The sequence below is a fragment of the Octopus sinensis genome, linkage group LG19 (genome assembly GCF_006345805.1).
Source record: "Octopus sinensis linkage group LG19, ASM634580v1, whole genome shotgun sequence".
NCBI lineage: Eukaryota > Metazoa > Mollusca > Cephalopoda > Octopoda > Octopodidae > Octopus > Octopus sinensis.
The window spans coordinates 47,936,161-47,949,548 of NC_043015.1; the positions used below are offsets into that span (position 1 = coordinate 47,936,161).

Genomic DNA, 13,388 nt, shown 5'->3' on the forward strand with positions numbered 1-13,388 from the left:
TTTATGTGAATTCTATTTATGAAAGTGTTCTTCCATACACAGCTACAGCCAAACACTAGAATCCTTCTTTCCAAATTTTATGTAAGCCACTATCATCCACCCTCATTCTGCTCTGGTAAAACTTCTTCATGCAATGAATGCACAACCTCGTATTTCTTGAGAGGAAAAGAAATACTGAAATTATAAAACCCCATAAAAATTTTCCAAAAGAAGATAAAAAAAAATCTGCTTTGAAAATTTGTATAGATTTTTTATAGAAACTACAGAGATGTACTTGCATAGCAAGTGATTTGATCTGAGATTGTGTGCTGGAACGAAAACAATTGCAGCGTGGAAGGTGTTTGTAAGCCATTTAAGAAACACACAAAAACCATTCGATTCACTTCAACATTTAAGTTTAATTTGTCAAAATATTTTCGTCGCTATAAGACCGCGACCTGTTCACTGACAAAAATTCGTGCTGCATGAATGAAATGTTGAAGTGAATCGAATGGCTTTTGTGTGTTTCTTAAATGGCTTACAAACACCTACCATGCTGCAATTGTTTTATAGAAACTTTTATTATAAAATATTTTCTTGTTTTGCTTCATTTAAAAACATGTAAAACTGTCTTATTAATTCTGCTTTAATTAATGGTAATTATTTCCCAAAATCTTTATTTTCCCAGGAAATATCTCAAAGCTGTTGAAATCGACCATAATTGGGTCTCTGAAAAATGGATTCCTGACCTCGGTTTGTCTCAGTATAAAGCAACATTTGAATTACAACTAGTTGATGGCCGCATGTTAAATAATTTGACCAAAAAAGACTTAGAGAAGTATTTTGCAATTCATCGCAAATTTCATCATGCCAGTATACTTCATGGAATCGAACTTCTGAGGTCTTTAGATTTTGACAAAGAAGTAAGTATCTCTGTTCTTTCTCACCATCATCTTCATCATCATCATCTTCATTATCATCATCATTGTCATTATCATCATCATTTGATACCAGTATTCTATGCTGGCATTAGTTCGATGGTTTGACAGAATCTGAAGGGCCTGAGAATCGCATTGTGTACCAGCGTCTACTTTGGCAGTGTTTCTATGACTAGATACCTTTCCTAATGCCAAGTTGACAGTTGTTGATGGCTGGAAGATTTTGGGGAGTGATTGAAGCAGCAGATGAATTTAGTGCAATAAGGAATAGAAACTTTGAGCTAGAATAACTGGAAGTCTTTCTTACTAATATCCAGATAAGAGAAACTGAGTACTAGTAATTGGAAAGTGCTATGGTTAGTTCACATTACTCCATAAAAAGCAAAGGGCCGGTCTCCTGGTTTCACTGACACATACATTCCTTCCTGGATGGGATGACGGTCCATCGTGGAATTACTCCTTTTTGCCAGCTGAGTAGACAGGAGCAATGTGAAATGAAGTATTTTGCTCAAAAACACAAATATTGCTCAATCAGGGAAATGAAACCACAATCTTACTATCATGAATCCAACACTCTAACCCAGCGTTTCTCAACCGAGGTTCTCCGGAACCCTAAGATTCTGCAAAAGGTTTCTAGGGGTTCTGCAAGAAAGAGTGAGACATGCTAATTTCATGATCGTAATATTACTATACATGCACACCATATTAATTATCTAACCTATTATGTTATCAAAAAAATATTACAACCATTAGGGATATATTTAGGGACATCTGTAATTTATGGACACCCTATCTATATATGATATTTACCTATTTCTTTATTACCCACAAGGGGCTAAACATAGAAGGGACAAACAAGGACAGACATAGGTATTAAGTCGATTACATTGACTCCAGTGCGTAACTGGTACTTAATTGATCGACCCCGAAAGGATGAAAGGCAAAGTCGACCTCGGCAGAATTTGAACTCACAACATAATGGCAGCCAAAATACCGCTAAGCATTTCGCCCGATGTGCTAACGCTTCTGCCAGCTCGCCGCCTATCTATATATGATATTTACCATGTGAACAATGAAGAAAAAAATATGAGAAAGATATAGTATATAATTTTTTCGTGCAGGGGTTCCTTGAGACATGTAATTTATTTTAAGGGTAAAATATGCAAGAGTAAAAAGGTTGAAGAACACTGTTCAAACCACTAAGCCATGTGCCTCCAGAGAGTGGGTACTACATAATACTATTTCAAAGAAATTAAAATATAAATTGTAGCTGAGTGACTAGATGGGTTCAAGGTTACAAGACAAGAGTTTGTTGGTTTTTTTTTCCCTTTAGAAATTAATAGAATGTGTGCTCAATGTGTTTTAGGGATTGGTGATATTATCAGAGTTTGACCAAATGTTTATGGAGACTGGAAGAGAAGATAGAAATTGTCCTGTGGACTATTTCTTGTTCTGAAAAACTATCTCAAATTATTGTAAAATTTAAATTATTTTCTCTGTTGATATTTTTGTAGGCTTTACAAGAAAGGCAGATCAAGTGTGAAGAAGAAAACACAGATCCCCTTGTGTGGACAAATGATCGAGTTATCAAATGGATAAAGTCAATTGACTTGAGTGTAAGTTGTTTGTTTTTCAGTGTTCACTTGTGGACTGTCTCTTTTCGTGTTATCTTTCTGTTCCATCAGAAGCGCATTCTTGAATGTCAACCTGTCTTTTTAAATATTTATCTCTTTATTGCCCACAAGGGGTTAAACATAGATGGGACAAACAAGGACAGACAAAGGGATAAAGTCGATTACATTGACTCCAGTGTGTAACTGGTACTTATTTAATTGACCTTGGTGGAATTTGAACTCAGAACGTAACGGCAGATGAAATACCGCTAAGCATCTCACCCGGCATGCTAATGATTCTTCCAACTCAATGAAGTGTCTTGAATGTCAATGTGTTCCTTAAATGTCAATGGGGTTTTTTGAATGTCAAAATGTTTTCTTGAATGTCAGTGTATTTTTAGGATGTCAAAATGTCTTCATGGATGTCAAAGTGTCTTCATGACTATTGAAATGTCTTCTTGAATATTTATTTCTTTATTGCCCACAAGGGGCTAAACATAGAGAGGACAAACAAGGACAGACAAAGGGATTAAGTCAATTACATTGACCCCAGTGCGTAACTGGTACTTAATTTATTGACCCCAAAAGGATGAAAGACAAAGTCAACCTTGGTGGAATTTGAACTCAAAATGTAGCGGCAGACGAAATACTGCTAAGCATTTCGCCCATGTCTTCTTGAATGTCAAAGTGTCTTCTTGAATTCAAAATGTTTTCTTTGATGTCAATGTCTTTTTTGGATGTCAAAATGTCTTCTTGAATGTCAAAATGCATTCTTGAGTGTAAAAGTGTATTCTTAAATATTGAAGTGTATTCTTGAATGCCAAAATGTATTTCACAGAGATCCCTCTGGGGTAAAATGTATTATATCTAACCCACAGAATATGTCTGGTACTATATTTTATGACCTGCAATATTTAATGGCCAGGTATTCTTAGTGTTTCAGGAAAAAAAAAACTTGCAGTATTTGATTATGTCCCTTTAATTTCTATGTTCAAAACTCATTGAAATCAACTTTACTTTTTATCCTTTGGGTGGGATCCACTGAATAAATTATTATCAATATTAATTGTAGTAGTAGTAGCAGTAGCAGCAGCAGTAGTGTGGTGGTGTTGGTGGTGGTTTTAAATTTTGGTACAAAATGACTGTATCACTTGTTTGTAATAATAAAATTTGAAAAACACGTTTCTCTCTCAAAACAGGAATATGCTGACAAACTGAAGGAAACTGGAGTTCATGGAGCACTAATTGTTATGGAACCATCATTTACTGCAGAGACGCTTGCAACAGCATTAGGAATCCCTCCATCTAAATCTTATGTCCGGCGTCATCTTGTTTCAGAACTTGAAGCCCTTATAAAGCCTGCAAGGTTAGTATATCATCATCATCGTTTAACGTCCATTCTCCATGCTAGCATGGGTTGGACGGTTCGAACGGGGATCTGGGAAGCCAGAAGGCTGCACCAGGCTCCAGTCTGATCTGGCAGTGTTTCTAAAGCTGGATGCCCTTCCTAACGCCAACCACTCCGTGAGTGTAGTGGGTGCTTTTTATGTGCCACCTGTTTACAGTTCCTGATGTTTAGGTTTCTCATGGTAAAAAAACCCATGAAAACCACTCCTTTCTCCATACTACGTATTATCTTTATGAATACCATGTATTGCTATTCTTCCTAATTTTTTGCTCTCCATGTGGCCTGTGGTAAACCAGTGGAAAAATTTAAGGATATGTTAAGAATACTCATATCATTGAGGAAACCGCTTGGTATTTAAGACCCAGGTGAATCCTGACCGAGGAGATTCTTTTACTCTTTTACGTGTTTCAGTCATTTGACTGTGGCCATGCTGGACCACCACCTTTAGTTGGGCAAATCGACCCCAGGACTCATTCTTTGTAAGCCTAGTACTTGTTCTATTGGTCTCTTTTGCCGAACTGCTAAGTTATGGGGACGTAAACACACCAGCATCGGTTATCAAGCAATGGTGGGGGAGACAAACACAGACACACAAACATATATACACACATACATGTGTATATATATATATATATATATAATATATATATATATATATATATATATATATATATACATGTGTGTGTGTGTATGTGACACATACACACACACAATGGGTTTCTTTCAGTTTCCATCTACCAAATCCACTCACACGGCTTTGTTTGGCCCAGAACTGTACTAGGAGACATTTGCCCTAGTTGCCATGCAGTGGGACTGAACCTGAAACTATGAGGTTGAGAAGTACACCTCTTACCACACAGCCACACTACTTATTATAGATCACATTGTACAGATCTTAATGACTTGGTTATTAACTTTAATCAATTAGTTAATCTATATTTTCCATTTCAGAGAGGAGCTAGAAATTACAGGTCTAAAAAGAAAATCCGGTGGAGGATCACTTGGTCGATCTTTTACTCGATCTTTCCGCTCTACCACAAGTATTGATGATCTCACTCCCAAACCTCGAATGAGCATTAGGGTAAGATATTATTCTTCATTATCAGTCATTGTAAAGCTATATTTTTATCAAGGTCATAGTAGAGGCAGTAAAAAGTATTTGTTTCTAGTCATGGTAGACTAGAAATAAGTAACATTATTTGTGCGATGGTGTTGCTTGTATACAGCCATCACATGATGCCAAGACAAGGTATATGCAAGCACACACTCCTCATCGTTGTCATCATCGTTTAACGTCCACTTTCCATGCTGGCATGGGTTGGACATTTTGACTGAGGGCTGGAAAGCTGGGAGGCTGTACCAGGCTCCAATCTGATTTGGCAAGGTTTCTACAGCTTGATGGCCTTCCTAATGCCAACCACTCCAACGGTGTAATGGGTCCTTTCTACATGCCACTGGTACGAGGGCCAGTCAGGAGGTACTGGCAATGACCATGCTCCAATGGTGCCTTTTATGTACCACTGGCACAGGAGCCAATCAGGTGACACTGGCAAGGACCATGCTCAAATGGTGCTTTTTACATGCCACCAGCACAGGAGCTAGTCAGGCGGTACTGGCATCAGCCACAACAATGATTTCACTTGACTCAAGAGGTCTTTTCATGCACAGTTTATTGCCCAATGATTGAAATATATATATATATAAACGTTTATATATTTGTTTTGCAAGATTCTTGATGTGAAATCGTGTGTTGCAACAGATATTGTTGTATTTAGGAATGGTCATGTTGCCAGTTTAGTCAATCTGGCCAAAATAAGATTAAGATTAATGTAAAAAATAAATAGAGCTGAAGCAAATTAACACCAAATATATAGTGCGTGTGTTTTTATTGGCTAAACTGTCAAAATGACTGGTTACTTTTCCCTTAAGGTAAGATCAACAAAAAAATGTACTCCATCCAGTGAGTGATAAATATTGTTTAATGTACATTGTTTATAGTTTGAGCTACTAATAGTTTCATACATTGGAGATATTTTCTAGGCAGGTTTTAATAACATGCCTAGTGTCTCAAAGTTATCTTTGGGCTCTGAGCACATGTTTTAAAAAGTTCTTTTTTCCTCTTTTCTCTAGGGATCCCTTGGGAAAGCATTCAGTCGGAAAAGCAAACACTTTGAATCTAAGGATAACAATAGTATTGACACACCAGTAAGCATTAAGCAAAAAATCATGGATCCAGCAGCAACACAACAAAACCAATCAAGTCCTCTTGATTTCTCATCTACAGCCGTGTGATAGTGTCAAAGGCAGGCTATCAAATTCATGTGCAATTCTTTAATCCTTTCTACTTGTTACAGCAAAATTAAAACTAGTAGCTAAGTTCTAAGATAACCAACATTTTGTTAGACCCAAAGCTGTTCTTTTTTCTTTTTTTTTTTGGCCACATTTTTAGTTTGTTATATTCTTTCAACTTGAAATATTTATAACCAATATGAGAACTAATAAATACCATGAGCTGATAGCAATATTTAACCCTCTGTCTGTCCTGTGTATCATATGCGATACACACACCAAGTTTCCCTGGCGTCCATGCATCATACATGATATGCATTCCCAAATTTTTTCAACCATAGAGTAACTTGGAAAGCTTTATATTACTGAGAATGTATAAAACAAGGGCCAACTAAAAGTCTGAGATCAAGCATGGGTGTTTAGGGCAAACTTATGAAAATGCTTTTGACAGGCAAAGGGTTAACGTTTGTTATTTGGAATAATTAAAGAAGCCCATTAAATTAATACCAGAGCTAATTTTCTTGCCAATCTCATAAATCAAGCAATAATTAAGTTTTAAGCATATTTTTCCCCCGCTTTTTTTATAATCCCAAATATATTCTGAGACAAAACACAGATTTATTTTAATCTTAGAATTTTAAACATTGCAAAATATCTTTTGCTTTTGTTGAAGATAAATTTTATTTCCATATATAAGGGTTTATTAACCATTTATTGAAGATATCTTGTAGTAAATTCATATATCTCTCGACAAAATTTATAAAAGAACATAAAATATTCCAAGATTGTGATGAAACAGAATATAAGAGAAACTGCAAATAAATATAGGGATAATTAAAATTTCTTGGAAAATATCACTTAAGGAATAATTATGAGAAAATTACCTTTAGAGGAAAATTCTTATTTATATATATAAATATGTTTATATTTAAATTTTTAAACACAATTTTAAACATCAGAAAATTTCTTCATGTTTTCAAACTTATTAATGAACATTTTTAGATTACAGAAATGCTCAAAAAATCTGCAGGTGAAAGTTGCAACAGAACAGGATACATCCATTCAGTCAGTGGTTCTTTTTAAGTCCATTTTTTCAAGCTAGCTTATGGTTTAGATGAATATATAATGGCATTTATTTGTGTGTGTGTGCATATGTGTATAAATGTATATACGTGTGTGTATGCACGTATATATATATATGTATGTATTTATGTATATGTATATACACACACACACACACACATATATACCAAGAGTACTAAATGGTAAGGTATATTTCATAGTCTTTTCTAATTGTTTTTTTTTTTTCTTTATTACAAAGAATATAGCTAACTTTGCATTTTAGACAGGTTATTCAAAACAAGATGTTTCTAACCTATATATATTTTCTTTTTACTACAAAATTCTAATTTGGAAAAATACAATGAAGTCTGTACTTCGTTGAAGAAATCAGATTAGAACCAAAAAAAAAAATATGTCTACAGTTGTCTCCCTTACGTCCTGGAAAACGAAAATAACGTTAATCACAGTCTAAAGTTTTTTTCCGCTTTCTATATTTATTTCTGGTTATTATTGGTCTTTTAAAGATATTAGCAATTACTCTGCCTGCTTGGCTGAAAAATGTCATCTTTCTGTATGGTAATTTAGTCATTGCTATGAGCAAGTTGTGTAGTGTTTTTTGTTTCAAGTCCATTCTTCACAATTTAGTATAAAACAATGTTTTTCTCTTTCTGATGATCCAATCAAAGTGAAGCTAATTGCTAAGTAATTTCGTTCACATTCGTCTTCAGTGTTTTTGGCTTCTTCATGTATAATGTACACATTATGGGTGAACACAAGCAAAATTCAATATCATTAGCAATTAGCACTTGGACTGCTTTGAAAGGATTATTGACTTGTTCACTATTTCTTTCATCTGTTATAAGAAAGGAAATGAGAGAATAACAAAGGGATGATGTAAGTACAGAAGATCAGTTAAGCATTGAAACCTCGTGTGTAAATGAAAATGGTGATGAAAGATGAAGCCTGTATGAGCTAAAAACTCACCTAAATTTTCGATGATATTTTTGTTTACACAGTTTTTTTCTTTGTTTTAAACATAGATAAATATATGTAGTGTGCTTCAGGGTAACTATTACTGGGGAGATAATCTCTTTTTGATTCAGTTAAATTGAGGTGGATTTTAAAAGTTTGGAATTTATATCAAAAAGTAAAAAAGAAGGTGTATACAGCGTACACATTTTTTTCTGCGTATTATAAAGTTCTTAAAGTTTCTATTTGTTGGTAGCCATGTGTAGCACCATTTCATCTTTCTCTGAACTCATCAGCATGGCTTAACTTAAGACAAAAAAATTAAACTGAATTCAACATTTCACAAGGTTAAACATATAGTTTTCTTAGAGACCTGAAGTACCTGAAATTTAAAACCATTATTATTATTTTTATCATCATCGGCATCAGGAAGACTGGCTGAGGTGATAAATGCTGTGTTGTGTTATTTAGTTATACATTGTTACATAGTGAGTTCAAATACTACAAGGGACTTCTTGGTTGTTCATCACTCTGGGATTAATGAAATAAATACCAGTAAAATACAGGGGTAAATTTAATTCATGACTGTGTAGCAATGTTAGAAATCTATAGTGTTAGGTAATAGATAGCAGAATCAGTGGATCACTAGACAAAATGTCATACAATAACCATTATGCGGTTCAAATCCTGTTGGAGTCAACATGATAAGTAGCAAGGAAATAGTGGGGTGGAAATCATTCTTGTTATATTCTTGAAAAAAGATACATTATCACCATTTTCAGTGTTTATATTGGTATATACATATAATTATATATCAGAATATACATTTTTTATATATCAGTATACATACATTGTGTATGTATATATATATATATATATATATATCAGTACATAAATTATCATATATCAGTATATGCACTCTGTTGTTTTTCTAGTTGATTGTTTATTGGGTGAATTGCTCTCCCAACATCAAATACAATATAAGTATTATACAATATAGATATAATAATATACAGTAGAATATAAACATAGTGTAAATATGCTATAAATATTGTACAACATAAATATGATATAGTACATTATAAATACAATATACATTTTATACAATATAGTTATAATATTTACATACAGAATTATATAAATATAGTATAATTACAATTTACATATTATATAATAATATAAATACAATATAAATATACAATATAAATATACTAAAATATAAATCTGATATTCTAAAATGCTGACAGTATCTTTTATCTAGTTTGAAGCTTTTACCGTTTGCTTTTTTATTGAATCATATAATCTTTAGTGAAGTTAATTGGTCAATCTTTTTGACTTTGTGGTGCATAGGAGATTGAATATTAAACGACTATTGGCACATTAGTGTTTAAATAAATACAACTTCTTGGTTAAAACCAGAACATAACAAAAATAAAGTAAACATTCATTTGCTGTGTTTTCTTAATCATACAAAATTATGAAATTATGAAATATATGTTTTTCCAAGACACTCAAGTATTAATAAAGGGTTTTCTAAAGTCTTAAATTTATATTTTTTACAAATCCATGGTTCACCTAGGCACACATACGCACACCCTTCTGCGGTGCACAATTTGAAAACTTCTGGGTTATGGTCAGTGCCAAAATAACTGGAATGTTTGTCATTGAGGTTGTATTGAGACAAGCTATATATACATATATATATATATATATATATATATATATTCAAGCAAGATATGTTAGTATATATTACTAAAACAGAGGCATTCTTCCTAGTTGCTACTACTAGGGACATAAAACCTTTTAAATATATATAATTTGTACAACTACTGTTTTTATGATTAAAAAAAAACATTTTTTTTTTAATATCCACTGCCATCAGTCTTCATAGAAGTCTTTGCCATTTATATGCTAACTTGGATCTAGATATTCGAGAATTATTTTACTCTGATATGAGGCTACGTAGTGTGGTTATCAAAAATTATTACTTATTAAAATACAGTTTTGAAGAATTATTATCAGGGCTGGAATTGCATTGCCCCCTCCCACTCAAAGCTTTATTACAGGACAAGCTATCACTAAAAGCTTTAAATAATCATTCCATTTCATATTACTTTTGTGCTGTTTGAGGGATGAAGCTTTACAGTAGAATAAACATGTTTTTGGGGGGTTTTTTTAAGGAGAGAAAGAGGGGTAACCTGACTTGCCAATCTGCTCTCAGCAGTTTAACTCTTTAGCATGCAAGTTACTCTGTCGAATGTAATGCTTATTGATTCACATTGTTTTGAATTAATCATGCAGAATCGTGAAGCTTTGAAATTTTGATAAAGTGGCCATTTATTTTTAAAATGACATTGTAGGGTAGGTGTGTGAGGCTGAATCTGGCCAGTTTGAACATAAAACAAGGTAGAATATTTGGGTCTGTTGTGGCTGGTTTAAATGCTAAAGGGTTAATTTCTAGAATTTAATCATCCAATATTTTGAAATATTTTGTGTTTAAGATTTTGTCATTAGTGTTTTAAGAAAATAAATATATTTTCATGATGAAATTATATACATACACCCACACACATATATATTAAAAAAAAAGAGTAAAAATGAAATTTTCAATTATTTTTTTGGTTTATATTTTCTCAATTTTCTAAACATTGTATTTCTTAAAACAAAGTATTTTTAGTAAATTACAAAATCTGTGTGAAATAAAACAACAAAAATAATCAATACCTAGAACTTTCCAGCAATAATCAGAAAATATGTTCTCCCAGCACCTCCCTGATTTTTACTGTCGGGGATTTCATTTTTTTTTTAATTATACATTTTTTTGTTGTTTGTTTTTTCTTTTTTTTTTTAATTGCTGTATGTATGTGTGTATATACATATGTATTACAGTATCACAGTATCAGCCATACTATTGGATGTTGCTGTACATCGCTGGTCAGAATGCGCTTCGCATTGTTTTAGCTTTCGAATGATGCCACCCTGCTCGTTAAACGAGCAGGCCAATGTACATACCTACATGTATGTATATATGTATGTGTGTATGTATATATATATATGTATATAAGTATATATGTATGTATGTAAATATGTATGTATATATGTATGTATGTATGTATATAGGTATGTATGTATGTGTATATGTATGTGTGTATGTATATATATATGTAAGTATATATGTATGTATGTATGTATATATATGTATATAAGTATATATGTATGTATGTAAATATGTATGTATATATGTATGTATGTATATATGTATGTATGTATGTATATATATATATGTAAGTATATATGTATGTATGTAAATATGTATGTATATATGTATGTATATATGTATGTATTATAGAATTATTGGGTATGGTGAAAGCTGGCATCTATTTATAACAGTTACGACTATGGTTGTCGCACTATCAGGTGAATATATAATATATATGCATGGGTGTGAGCATGAAACAGTGTGGTGTTACCTGTAAGATATCTATCAAATATTGTAGTCATATTTGTTATTATTAGTTTAATATATATTCTTGTTTTACTTCTTATACAACTCTGTTGACACCTGTGTGGTTTCATTATTGTTATTACTATTCTTAAGGCGGCGAACTGGCAGAAACGTTAGCACGCCAGGCAAAATGCTTAGCAGCATTTCGCCTGTCTTTACGTTCTGGGTTCAAATTCTGCTGAGGTCGACTTTGCCTGTCATCCTTTAGGGGACCTGCAAGAGAAGTTCTAGTTGAGCACTGGAGTTAATGTAACCGACTATTTCCCTCCCCTGAACTTGCTGGCCTTGTGCCAAAATTTGAAATCATTATTATTATTATTAAGGCAAAGAGCTGGCAGAATTGTTACCAAGCCAGGCAAAATGCTTATCAGCATTTCATCTGTCTTTACGTTCTGAGTTCAAATTCTGCCGAGGTTGACTTAGCCTTTCATCCTTTCGGAATTGATAAAATAAGTACCAGTTGAGCACTGGGGTCGATGTAATCGTCTTATTCCCCGACCTTCCAAAAATTGCTGGCCTTGTGCCAAAATGTGAAACCAATATTAGAGATCTCAATCTCCATTCACTGCTGAGTTAATGACTTTATTACATCATTCACAACCATACAGACTATGTACATCTTAGCTAGCAATACTTCTTCAGTCCAACCTACAAACATCTACACTGAAAGAATGTCCTTCAAAGTCTATTAAACTCACAAAAAAAATTTACAAAAAATAAGGTTGTTGGAGGAATCTAAAAACAATAGAAAAAAAAAGTCTGACTTACATGTGAATATGGGATATTAACCCTAATGTTTGTTGTTATATGATTTTAATTTATATTTAAAAGAAAAAAAATTGTTGTAAAAATTTCTGAATCTCTCTTCCTCTCTTTGTGTATGTGAGTATGCATGTATGTATGTGTATATATATATATATGTATACATAGATATGTATGTGTATATATATATATATATATATATATACGTATACTTGTACATATATATGTATACATGTATATATATATATATATATATGTATATATATATAATATATATATATGTATACATGTATATATATATATTTATATTATGTATATATATATATATATATATATATATATGTATACACATATATATATATATAAAATCTCTAAACGAGATATATATATATTTATATATATGTATATGTATATATATATATATATATATATATATGTGTGCGTGTGTGTGTGTGTGTGTATGTATGTATGTATGTATGTATATATATATATGTATGTATATATATATATATGTATGTATATATATGTATGTATGTATATATATTTGTATGTATGTATGTATATATATATTTATATTCATGTGTATATATGTATATATATATATATATATTTATATTCATGTGTATGTATATATATATTTATATTTATGTATATATATATATTTATATTTATATATATATATATTTATATTTATATGTATATATATTTATATTTATATATTTATATATATATATATTATTTATATATATATATGTATATATTTATGTATATATATATTTATATTTATATATTTATATATATATTTATATTTATATTTATATATATATTATATTTATATATTTATATATATATTATATTTATAT

At 31.8% G+C, this 13,388-nt stretch overlaps 1 protein-coding gene across 1 annotated transcript in view; it reads left to right on the forward strand.

Annotated features, from left to right (window-relative positions):
• Positions 1 to 9,230, forward strand: part of LOC115222077 (kazrin) — a 30,669-nt gene extending 21,439 nt beyond the window's left edge. The window contains exons 9-13 of the mRNA XM_029792176.2: positions 668 to 902; positions 2,432 to 2,533; positions 3,730 to 3,896; positions 4,890 to 5,019; positions 6,069 to 9,230. Of these exons, the coding sequence (XP_029648036.1) occupies positions 668 to 902; positions 2,432 to 2,533; positions 3,730 to 3,896; positions 4,890 to 5,019; positions 6,069 to 6,230 (796 nt within the window). The 3' untranslated portion in view covers positions 6,231 to 9,230. The remainder of the gene's footprint in view (positions 1 to 667; positions 903 to 2,431; positions 2,534 to 3,729; positions 3,897 to 4,889; positions 5,020 to 6,068) is intronic.
• Positions 9,231 to 13,388: the final 4,158 nt, after the last annotated feature.